Source organism: Apteryx mantelli, chromosome 8, assembly GCF_036417845.1.
Source record: "Apteryx mantelli isolate bAptMan1 chromosome 8, bAptMan1.hap1, whole genome shotgun sequence".
In the NCBI taxonomy this organism is placed as follows: domain Eukaryota; kingdom Metazoa; phylum Chordata; class Aves; order Apterygiformes; family Apterygidae; genus Apteryx; species Apteryx mantelli.
The window spans coordinates 13,656,957-13,669,498 of record NC_089985.1 but is presented as its reverse complement, the minus strand read 5'-3'; the positions used below and the strand labels follow the sequence as shown (position 1 = coordinate 13,669,498).

At 40.6% G+C, this 12,542-nt stretch overlaps 1 protein-coding gene across 12 annotated transcripts in view; it reads right to left on the bottom strand.

The window, feature by feature from the left end:
• Positions 1 to 12,542, bottom strand: part of SUCO (SUN domain containing ossification factor) — a 62,320-nt gene that overhangs the window by 10,478 nt on the left and 39,300 nt on the right. For 4 of the 12 annotated variants that reach the window (XM_067300697.1, XM_067300708.1, XM_067300700.1 and 1 more), the window contains 3 exons: positions 10,269 to 10,423; positions 9,791 to 9,882; positions 8,445 to 8,500 (listed from right to left, as the gene is read on the bottom strand). In XM_067300697.1, coding sequence (XP_067156798.1) covers positions 8,445 to 8,500; positions 9,791 to 9,882; positions 10,269 to 10,423 — 303 coding nt within the window. Of the gene's footprint in view, positions 1 to 6,339; positions 8,284 to 8,444; positions 8,501 to 9,790; positions 9,883 to 10,268; positions 10,424 to 12,542 lie in introns of those variants that run through there. The other 8 variants (XM_067300701.1, XM_067300710.1, XM_067300704.1 and 5 more) reach the window with 7 other exon arrangements.

The window sequence follows — 12,542 nt, the reverse complement described above, 5'->3', positions numbered from 1 at the left end:
GCATCATAGTGCTTAGCATGCCCCCCGCCAGGGAGCAAGACACTTTGTACTCGCCTTTACTTAGGATGTGTAAACTATGCCGTGCTCCCACCAAGCAAGCAGCAGCCCTGGGTTTGGCAGAAGAGGTGCAGGGCCCTGCAGGGCCCTTTCGTGGGGAAAGCGAGGCAGGAGAGAAGCGAGCAGGGGAAGGAACCAAGCCAGCTGAGAAGAAGAGAGCAGTGGAAGATTTTATTTTGATTGCATTTGTAAGAGAAGCATGGAAAGAGGTAGAAGGGTGATGAAGGAATGAGGCAATCAGTTTTTGTAAACAGTACTGTTTTACCCATTGCTTGAATATATGAGAAAGGAGAAAAGCAGGTCATTTAATAACACAGAACAGCTTAGTCATGGAAGAAAATGGAACAAGCTGCTGGGGCTGCTCAAAGGTTGTGAGAAAGACCACAGTGAAGCTGCAGATGTTGATTTGCTGTCCTCTCCTTTGACAGCTGAGAACTGCATTCACAAGCTCTGTGGTAGGAATCTACACTCCGCTGCAGGCTGCTAGCACAAAGCCAGCCTTAGCCCAAGAAAATGCCAGCTGGTGCTGCTGGCCTATGGGGTAAGTTGACTTCTAGCCAGTATTTGACAATTCCACACTCCATACTGGCAGCTGCCATGCCCAGCCCATTAAAAAAAAAGTTTCACCGGGATCACACCTCGGCTCCGCCTCGCTGAGCATGTTCAGGCCCTCCAGCATTAGTGCTGGGTACAGCGAGCCCCCAAATGCTCGAATCCCTGTACAAGCATATAGTGCCCTGACACCAGTACCCTGGAGCAGCTGACTGCCCAAAACACTGAGGGACCTTCAGCTGCTGTTCCTGAGACTTAACTTTGAGCAGCAGGTGTTTTCATGGGCAATGTACATGACCTTGAAGTTCCAAAAGTAACCGTGCCAAGTTATGATTAAGGGGAGATGCCGATTTGCTGCTTGCTTAGTTTTTTGAAAGATCACAGTTTCTTGTTCTTCAAACAAGAACAAGCATTCTTGTTTGCTGAGAATTCCTAAAGGGCTCCGGAGCTTGATGTCTGCTCCAGTCACCACAGGTAACAAAGGAAAAAAGCCTCAATGCAAAAGAAATGTCTCCTAGTTTACTAGGTCCACAAGGTGAAGTGCAGAGTTAACTTCCCCTTTCACTATCAAAAGCTATACTTCTAATGAGTGACTTAGTGATTCTAATCAAAAGCAGCGTGGGCAAGGCCAGTTGCAGTTCCCAGGCCGTGTGTCCAACAGGTGAGACAGCATTAAAAAAAGTTTCAAAACTCTCAATCATGTAGCTGTGAGCAAGGCATTCACCAGAAAACGTCTTTGGTAGCTTTTTAATTAAATGAAGGGATACATAAGAAGAATTCAGGATCTTCGCTATCCTTTGCTAAGCTAAGTCATGGCTAACGCATTTTATCTAGACCAGCTCTGGGAACATTGATTTTTCTCAAGCTGGTTACAAGCCCCAGTAATTTCTTCACCAGTACCTGATACTGCTTGACACTCAGGGTTTCCAGATGAGACACGCTGCCTGATGGCCTGCCCACACCACTTTGTGGTCAGAGCTCAACACTTTAATTGTTCCAAATGAAGTGGAACATGTTTGTACCAAATTAAGTGAAGCATGTTAAGCTGTTCCATCTTGTCTTCCCTTGCGCTGCAAGATGGCAAAAGCAAAAGCCACCCAAAGACACTTCCTATTTTAGTTCTGTTCCTAGCAATACCCCAGAGCTGGTAGAGTTTGCTTGTTTTCAAAATACTGGCTTTTCCCTCTGGTGCTTAAGGTAGATGCAATATTTAGTGTATTTTGCCAAACACAGCTAGTGCTACATTTGCGACAGTCCGTCCCCGATACAAGCATTTGTGTCGCCTGAATACTTTGTGACCCTGGGCAAGCATGAAGAGATCAAAGTGCTCCAAGCGCTTCTGCGTGCGGCAGCTTTCGCAACAGGAAACAGCCCCTTTCTCGGCTGTCACAGGCTTGCTGTAAGCGATCCCCTGATCAGTTTGTATGGCAACTATTAGCAGAGGTTGTAGCAGTGCTCAGGTGGATGCAACAGCTTCATGGAACCTCCCACTGGCATCTTTAAGTCAAGAGTCCATTTCTGCCATCACCATGACCTTTAATGCAGTACCTCTACGCCTTAGGAGATTAACAGGACAACACCCTGAAAGATAAGACTCTACATCCCTACTTCCACTTGAATATCAAATGCTGATATTCACACTAAAGCTCATCCCTCTCTAGTCTAGCCCCCCAAGGTGCTTATTACCACCTTCAATCATCATTTCTGGGCATTTCCTATAGGCAGTGTGACATGAAATTGAATTCCAGCACATTCAAAAGTAATCGGCTGTGTTTCTGTGCCCTTATGCTGAAGGCTGACAGGATCCATCAGTTTTCAGTGCCCTTTTGTCAGTTCTGATTGGTCCCTCAGCTTTCCTGCTTAGTCTCCAGTCATTTCCTGGAACTGAGAACATAAGAGTATTACCTATGTAAATAGTGCAATTTGTGTGCTTAGCTAATTCCTTTATAGAGAGGCTTTGGGACTCCCAAATTCAAGATTAGAATTCTATCAAAATCCATACTTTTGAAAAAAGTGGGTGAAAACACAGACATATCCTGAAACTGAGAGAGGCAACAGTTACATTATACAACTAATTAAGTGACTGAGCCCTTCTATAGAGCAGCACAGAAATGAATGAGTTGATATTACTTCACTTTTCATATCTGCTGAGTTTGATTTCTAAGGCCATCAAGAGCACATCATACTATACAGGCTGCTGCCACAGGTGGTAGCAGCAAAGCCAACACCTACAGATTAATAGTTTAGAGTGATGTGCTGTAATGCAAAAGTAATTTCTCACAGCTATTCCAGTGTGGCTTTTTGAGAACAAGCACTATACCAAAAAAAACTCAGCACAATCTAACTCAAAGCACTCAGAAATCCACAACAAAGACCAGGTCATTCTAACTAGTAAGGTCAATTCTAACTAGAAAGCAGTTGGTGGGTTTTGGTTTGTGGGTTTTTGTTTGTAAACAGTTTTATAAACAGTTTAAAGGGTTAAAAAAAAAGAAGTCTTAGACATGGAACCAGAGCAGCTGGGCTCTTGTTTCCACTCTGCTGGCCTGAAACCTTGACAGCAGCGAGCAGTCTCCCTTGTCAGAGACAAGCACAGCAGCCCAGAAAGCTTGGAAAGCTCCTGGACCAGGGCCCTCACGCCCATGGGAGATCCCAAGAGAACACAACACCCTTCCCACCCCACCACGCTTCTAGAAAGCGCTGAGCAAGTCAGGCCTTGAACAAGCTGTTACCCAGTACAAAGCTAAGAAAAACCACAGTGCTTCTGACCTTCTGCCTGCTACCCAAGGTTTAGACATTGTTACTCTGAGGAAAAAAGACATTTCCACTGCTATGTGGCATCTACAAAATAAGGCAGCTCTCAGCCTGCAAACCAGCCATTTGAAGAAACAGTTGGAGAAGAGAACTGGCAAAAGACAAAAGAGAAAGGATGCAGTCCTTACTGCTTCATATGCATGCATGTCTTGATATTTTACTCCAAGGACTGCCTGACCTTGCTTATGAAATATCACAAGATGAACTACACCCTCCTTTTAAATATCCACACAAAGTTAGTCAAACTTTATAAACTGTCTACCTGAAAAACTATTCAAATAAAATTATGATCAGTTCAGGAGAGACTTGATTTTACTGGAGTAAAGAATCAAGTTTTGAAAGCTAGAGTCAGCATGACATTAATAAAACTGAAATGGGAAGTGAAAAATGACTCAAAAGCCCACATGAAAGGGTGATACTAAGCAATAAGAACTTGACTTTAAGGGAAAAAAAGTGGTTACAAATAATTAAAGGCAACAAGTACAGCACGAGGAAGCTGTGGTTCAGTCTCCAGTCTACTGCCAGAACAAACACCCAAGTTTGCATTAGCATAAGCAGCTCAGTAGGTTCCTTCAAACACTGGCTTTTTCAGTAGTTGAGGTATAACCTATGCACTGACTAGAGAGTTTAGACCTAGACAGAGTTAAGGTGTTTAGGTAGCATATTTACAACAATATGGAAAATCACTCTGTGACTGACATGCACTAGCAGTGACCCTATGATAGATACACTACGTTCACAAAAGTCATTGCTGCTAATAGCTATCTCTTTTGACCTAGCACAAAAAGACTCGGCTGATATTTTTCACCATGACGACCCAGGTCTGTTAGCCAAGCTTGTGGTCATTTCTTAAAATACTGGAAAATTTGGCTGTACTACAGACAATGGCTTTGCTCTCCCATCACACCAGCTGAATTCATGCAAGCTCCTATAGACTTACTTAGAGCAGCATTTCTTAGCAACAGTAAACGACTTACAGGAAAGTGAATCTACACAGCTCAAGACAGTTATTCTTTACACTGATTTTGGTGGACACTTTCAGAAGTGAGATTGCTTCAGGACTGAAAAGTCCTGATAGCACTTGAGCCTGGGTGAGAAGTGTTTCTGGCCCTATATTATCTATCGCTTCTAGTATCTTCCACATCTCCACACAGCTCCAGTGTGAACTGCAAGCCACACGGCCTCAAGCCATATAATCCAAACAGAGCTCTGCTCCTGCTATTATGGATATGCATCATTCCCATAGTATGTTCCCTATGCATTCATTACACGACAACCTTTATTGCAGATATTTTTTCCATATATGCAGCAACTCCTCTAAGTTCTTTCCAATTATAATACATACATCATGGAATCAGTGACTGTTTTAGAAGCCATTTATTTTCATACCTGAAATTATTAACTTGCAAATTTAAACATGTACAGCCTACTCAGATTCACCAACACCTAAGGTATATAACATCATATCAGCAGAAGAGTGTCAGACAAAAAACAGATTTCAACCCAAGGCTAAATATCACCTTGCTTACTTCCTCAAGAGTGGAGATGTATACAGAAAAGCTTTTGGACAAGCAATACACTCCTCTTGGATGAGAAAGCACAGAAAAGTGTTCTGCATGCTCAACTGTCATTTCCAAGAGATCTTCAAGGATAACTCATGAGTGCTGTGGGAAAACCAAGTCTACAAAAGACATGCAAGATGGACAAAATAAAAAGTTGTCCTTCCTAGCAAAACAAAAAAGGATGAGGAAGAAAAAGTTTCTGGCCTTCCATGCAACACTGAGGTCCGAGAGAAGCTAGGGATTCACAAAGCCTTCAAGCTAACTGGTTCCAGGAAAGGCACCACTTGTTTCCCCAGACCTATACATTGCTCTGTATAGTTGATAAATATATGACCACCATCATTTTTTGATTCAACTTCAATTCAGCTCCATGACCAAGTTCACTTTCATTGAATGCTTACAGGCCACATACAACCAACAAAGAATAAAAACTCTTATTTAAAGACACATTTGTCTCCTGCATATTGCTGTCAACTGAGTAGGCCTCACTCTATACATATGAAGCATTCCCAACTGAGTAGGCCTCACTCTATACATATGAAGCATTCCTAACATCTGTCAGTCATTGGTTTATACTAATTTAGTGGAAATGGGCTGTTTCAGTTGTGTCCCACTTCAGCCGATTCTGAGAACAGCCCAAAATTGCCAGGGCAGCAAAGGAAATCAAGCTTCCTATAAGCGATGTACCAAGAGAGGGGAAGCCAAAAAACACATTAAACTTTCTCTTACTCATTCAGAATTAACAAATAATTTTTCCTCCCCATCATAAAACTCCCTTTGATGAGCCAGAGAACCTGGAGACACTCCAGTGAGAGATTAGTGATGGAGAGGTCTCATTTGAGAGCAGAGGTAGATGCTGGACAGCCAGTGAATCTGGCATCTGGCTGCAGTGTTGCTACACTTGCTAGAAATAAGTTAGGAGGAAGAAGGGATTGGTAAGGGGCAAACTTCTAACTGAAAACACTAGTTTGAGATGTGTGATTTTACCTAAACATTTTCTTATTAGAAGAAAATGCCTCTTATATCCACCACAAGCCTTAGTTTTGAGTACTGACAGATAATTTCATGCAGACATCTTCACAAAGCTACCACTTCTAAGGCCCCATCAGGTCAAGAAGTTAAGACAGCTGCTTAAAACTTTTCTAGCAGTTTTACATGGCAAGGATTTCTAAACTTTCAGGCAAAGTACCATTCAACCTTGAGCATTTTTCATAGACATACACATCTAGGGTGACAATTAAGCTTTGTGAACCACCGAACAATCCCCAATCATTTTGCAATAGAATTTGAAAGCTAGCTCTTCTCAGAGATGAATTTAAGCCACAAGTTTGATTTTCAAAGGAAAAAGGCCACTAAATTAAAGACAAAGTGTTCAGATTTATTTGGAAATTCACAGTTTCTAATGGCACTACAGCTCTGTAGTTACATACTCTTGTTCCACAACATGGTATGCTGCACTCGGGTGGTACATCTTTTCCTTATTTGGGTTTGAAGCCCTTTCGATTTCAAGTTCAACAAATCTGGTTCATGTGCTCTGACTGGCTAATTGTGCAGATCAACTCCAAAAGTACATCACCTTAAGGTATTCATAAACTAACAAGAAAGCAGCAAAAAAAATAAAGGCTTTAAATAAGTCACATTACATACAATACCCAGGAAAGGCATTAGATCTGTTAAAAAGGGTACCACTAAAAGTGCTCAATAAGTTAACTTATTTTTTACAACGTGAACCTGTAAAACCTCTCAAAAGAAATAACCTTTTGTTCCACTCACTCTAATACACATTCAGCATTTTACCACTCATTCTATAGTATCCAAATATACAATCACAATCAAAATAAAAAACACTCAGATATGAAAATACCAACCATACAAACACTGCACATTTGTTAGCCAATACAAAAGCAAACGTTATGGAAATATCCACTTTAAACAGACCTGACTGGTTAGACTTCAAGGCTTTGCAAACTCTACACATCCAAAGCTGGCTTGGAATACTACCCAGCTGTACCAACTCACACTCACATTTTTAGGCTGAGCCTTTATCTGAACTCCTAGCACAGAAAGAGTGAACAATCTCAATTCACCTCTTTTAGAGAACTACAGCAGCCAGTCCAGATAACAAATGCACAATCATAAGCATCAGATCCTATCACAGAGGAAATCCTGAAGAGCAACTGTCATTCATTTAGTACAGACTACAGTTCTGATTTGTAACTGAAAGTGGAAATAAATGTAATTACAATTTCAAGTGAGTTTTCTTCCTCAACTGAGTTTGCAAAACCTGAATCTAGTCAGGCAGGTCCATATATTAGTATTTTTACAGTATCCAGTCCACATTGAGTCCAGCTGAAGGCCAACACATGTCCCTTTACAGCACTGTAGTGTTGCATCTTCAAAAAAAAGCTAGAGAAATTACAAAATAAATCAAATGACAAACAATTGTATCTCCCCTCTTCCAGTGGCATTATAAATAGACAAAAGGCACATAAATATGGGAAGGTGCAAGAAATAGGAACAAAGCTAAAGGAAGAGGATTAGGCTTTTATCCCTATTCCACCCAACAAACTGGGTTTCAAAAAATCTCTGCCCCAGGAATTGTGAAAAAAAACCTTTATAAAATGAACCCTGCCCTCCCTCCCCCCAAGCTGTTCTCATAGGAAATTATCAGCCTTGTAAAGCTGCAGCTTACAGCCAAGATTGACACAATCCCATCTATTTAAAAAGGCAGAAACCAAATTTCTGAATACTTTCCAATTACTTGAGCTCTTCGTCTCCCACTAGCCTCCCACAGAATACCACAGACTGTTCTCAAATGAACAAACACTCTCCTGTTTGAGAAGTTCAGCTACTTTTAGATGTGTCCAGAAACAGCTGTGACACCAAGCGCTCCCACTGTTATATCTTTGTTTCCTTTGATTATGTCATGCAGGCTTGGCATTGACCCCGACTTAGTCTGTATTAGAGTTTTTATGAGCTTCCCTTGGTCTGAAACTTTAGACCGTCTTCGTTTTATAGCCCTCTTCTCAGTTTTTGTCTTTTGGGTCTGTCCATTGCACAGACTCGTACAAGCTGAAATGCCACAAAAATAGGACTCCTCAGACTGTGACGAAGTTTCTGAGCTTCCTTCAGATGGAGGACCCTTATACGAAGAATGATAAACTTCCCCAATATTAGAGAAGTCCCTCTGGTTCGTAAACGGCTTCCTTCCTTTAATTTCCCCATTGGCTATTGGATGCAGAGGCTCTGCTGTTGGCTTGATAGTCTCTATCTTTTCACTTTTGTATTTACAACGCTTTTTCTGAAAGCGCAAGTAAAAAGAAAAGAGTTAGTTTCTGGAAGGCAAGCAAAAGGTAAAAACCAAACCAAGGAACTGGCACAGCAGTGAGAAGGCTGAAACATGCACCACCTGCTGGCAGAAACATGCTCAGGCTCAGCTTGTCTCTCTCACAACTACTTTACCTTCTTCTCCGGGGAAAACTTCAGGGGCTCGACAATGTACAGGTCCTCTGGATCCACTGTAAGAGAGGTGACATAAATTTAGCAGTCCTAACTGACACTTCCGGCTCTAGAACAGTGCAATTTAAATAAGCAATATCATGACAAAGTACTCCACTTCTCCATACACATTTGTGATCCTGTTATAAATGCATGGGATACAACATATGCACACTGAAAATGAACTCAACACTCTGAGGAACCTCCCAGTGCTGTCATGGCAGCTGTCAATGACATACTTGAAAACAACTGATCTCTTGATAGATTAGGCCATAGATAGGTGCAGAGAACATCCTCTGCGGAAAGAAAGTGTTCTGCAAAAGGTAACCTTTTCTTAAAAAAAAATATTACCAATATAGTGGTGCTTAACACGCACCCTGTCCACAACAGGACAGATTAGAAGCACGTGTACCAATCAAGGACACTGAGGCTTTCAGACTGACACAAGACTGATCTGGCTTTCCCCCATCAGTGCTTTGTAAATCATTCTTCTCAGCCTAAGCAGCAGAGAATTCTGGAAAGGCATGTTTTGCAAAAAATAACCTAAGTTTTCGCTAGTCTCTGCTGCAACACTTTTGCAGTTCAAATCATGATTTTTCATGTGGTTTTATTCACAGTAAAAAAACCTGTGAAGCAAGTTTGCTGCATCTAGAAATCCAGCGTTAACTGCATACTTGTAGTTACTAGAATTAGTTTTTGTATGGTGAAGGCCTAAGAAATCAAAATTCAGTTGTCCTGAGTATAATATGAATATTCAAAAGATTAGATCACTCCCCATGCCCAAACCAAACCTAAAAAATTCCTAAGTTTCCTTGCTACAGCTAATAAACTTAATAAACCCTAAATATCTGCCGAGATTTAATACAGATGATCAGGACTTCTGAGAAGTAGAACACTGACTTCCCAAACCTGACATCCAAAAAAGGTCACTTTTTGCAAACTTTATGACTTTGTAAACCTGAATGCCTACATGCACTGCTATTAACCCCAAGAATGCTGTATTTTATACTCTATGGGCATTAATATTGGATTTAACAAAGTTTTAGCACAATATAGCTAGAAAATTGCCATGTTTTAACTACTGCATTTATAGGTTGTGTTTACTAGAGACCAAGCTCCTGCAGTTCTGTGAGTGTCCGGTAACTTGGCCTTAGACCACCTTGGCTTACTGAATGCAAGCAAAAGTAAAGTAGTGAGGTAACACTGCAGGGTTCTTTGACATTAGCCTGTGATCCTATTCTCATACACTCACAATAAAACCTTGTATAGAGCTAACAGTAACACTAGAGACTAGATGTAGGGAATGATACCTTCTTTACCAGATAGCTGAAAGGACTGTGATCTGACCAGTGGAAGAGAAGTTCTTCTTTTCAAACTCATATCATCATAGGAAGAACAACATCTATGGAACAAAACCCACAAAACTTTAACACATTTTTCTTAGGACTTTGTCATATACATTTTTCCATTGAGAAGCATTAAGAAGCAGAAGAAGAGCTAACAGAATCAGTCATTCACCAAGGTGCCCAAGAAAGCCTGGAAAACAGACAACATAATCCCTGCAAAAAGCTATCAAGGCATGTTACATTTAGTACTCCCCAAATGCTATCATTACTTTGTGAAAGGTGAGCATTACTACATAGTAATTGGTTTTGGCCATCAGTCCCAGTGTTTGAGCTTGCAGAAAGACAACCCTTAGAACTAAAGCAGGTATAGCAGTCCCAGTGGATTTAGGAACCATCAATAAAAGCTGCAAGAACAATCAAGTTTCAAATACAAATACATTACCTTTTGGGGCTAGGATAATGATTACTTTTGGGAATTTTCGAGAGGTAATCTTCACAGAATTGAGGCGTGCTTCTGCAGCGTTGCACACACAGCACCAAGCCCAAGATGACACAGAGAACCAGAGAAATCACAAGGTAGGTTTGTCTATCAGAAACCTGAAAGAATTTCATACAGTTGTTAAAGAATAAAGAATAATTTAATGAGAGTATTACTCCTGTTTTAAAGTTAAATTTTTAGAAGAATGTAACTGAGATGTTTTCAAGCCAACTTCCTTGAATCTCACTAACACTGATGTTTGAACTCTTTTTTCAGAGGTTTAATTTAATACATTGGTTATATAGCATTCAAGGACTAAAGCTGGAAAACCACTAGCAAGTAACACAGGATAAGATTTCACTGACTGAATTACTACCATAATTTATAGGAGGTGCCTCATATTGTGAAGAGCATACAAGCTTATCCAGAATTAATACACTTTTCATAAGAAAACATACCAAGAAAGTAACTTCTCTGCTTTACAGTTGACATGGATGTAATACCAACTCACTTTATATAATGCTTTTCATCAGTTGATATTAATGTGATTATTCCATAAAGCACTGTATCTTCACTTGATTCAATGAGTTTCATTTTCTGACCACCCGCCCATTCCACATCCTAGCAGAAGGACTTTCTCCTAGAAGAATGTTCATTTCAGAAGACTAACACATGAAGTTTACTAGAATTCTACTCATGCTGAAATCCAAGAGTATTTGCAAATTGTTTCAAAAATGAATTTCACAACCAGTTTCTTAAAAAAAAAAATCTATTTTAGATACACTAAGAGGTCTTAGAAGCCATATGCAGAGACCAAAAACAAAACAAAAAACCCACCACAATGCACATACCCAAGGAACACTACTTCCCCTTTTGTAATGGGCAGATTAATAGAATAGATGGATTAAAAGAATAGATTAATAGAATCAGATGACCACAGCTGAGTTCAGGGAAAGCAATGTATCCGTATCAGAGATATTCATCTAACATGCCCTGATGTATCACTACTGTCAAATCCTAGTTAAAACCACAACAATCATTACAACAAGAACTTAGCCAGCCAGGCATCAATGAGGGAGTCCCACAAGGTGTTAGAAAAAAGCTTAAGAGGTGTCTTTAGCATTATGCACAAAAGAGTCATGTTTAGGGTATGAGGCTGAGAGAGCTGGTACTGTTCAGCCTGGAGAAGACTAAGGGGGGGGATCTTATCAATGTGTATAAGTATCTGAAAGGAGGGTGTAGAGAGGATGAGGCCAGACTCTTTTCAGTGGTGCCCAGTGATAGCACAAGAGGCAACGGGCACAAACTGAAACACAGAACGTTCCATCTAAACATGAGGAAAAACGTCTTTACTGTGAGGGTGACTGAGCACTGGAACAGGTTGCCCTGGGAGGTTGTGAGTCTCCTTCCTTCGAGATATTCAAAAGCAGTCTGGACACAATCCTGGACAACACGCTCTAGGTGACCCTGCTTGAGCAGGGGGGTTGGACTAGATGATCTCCAGAGGTCCCTTTCAACCTCAACCATTCTGTGATTCTGTACTACTTGAAATCGAGGAGGGAGAATGCGAATATTGGAGAATGTGTTCCTAATATTGTCACCAAGACTCCTTTAAAGATCAAAATAACTAGAAGGAAAAGAGAAGGGTGTCTTAGCAGCATCAGTCCGTCACTCAGTCATGGCAAGAACGTAATCCACCACTCATCTATTATGACAGCCCAGTTACAGAGTTAAGTACAGTCTCACACACTAAACTTCCTACAGCAAGAGTCTGAATGGACAATGTGTTAGACATTGTGCAGCAATCCTATTCTACCTAAGGTGTGTAACAGATAAAACCACTCAAGACAACTGGATATAACACATTAAGTGCCAGAAGAATTCTTGAAGCAAGAAATTTACCATTTTCCCCTCACATTTAAACACTATATGTATAACAAATTCCATTATTGCCATTTTAAAGTCAGTGGTTAGTCTTTAATTTCTTCTTGCTTGCATTTAATTAAGAATCATTTCACAGTACAATACCATCAACTTCAATGCAGAAAGGAAAGGCTGAAATATTACATTATCGTCATTAAGTTATGATCTTTTATCACTACAAAAGACTACAATAATTGGGCTAGCAAGGCTGTAGTAGAAGTTATTAGCAATCTTGCTGAGAACAAGACAACTCAAGTCACTTCGCTTTTTCTCCCTCCCTTGGCCAGCTACCAAAATAGGCTGAAAGCAACATTA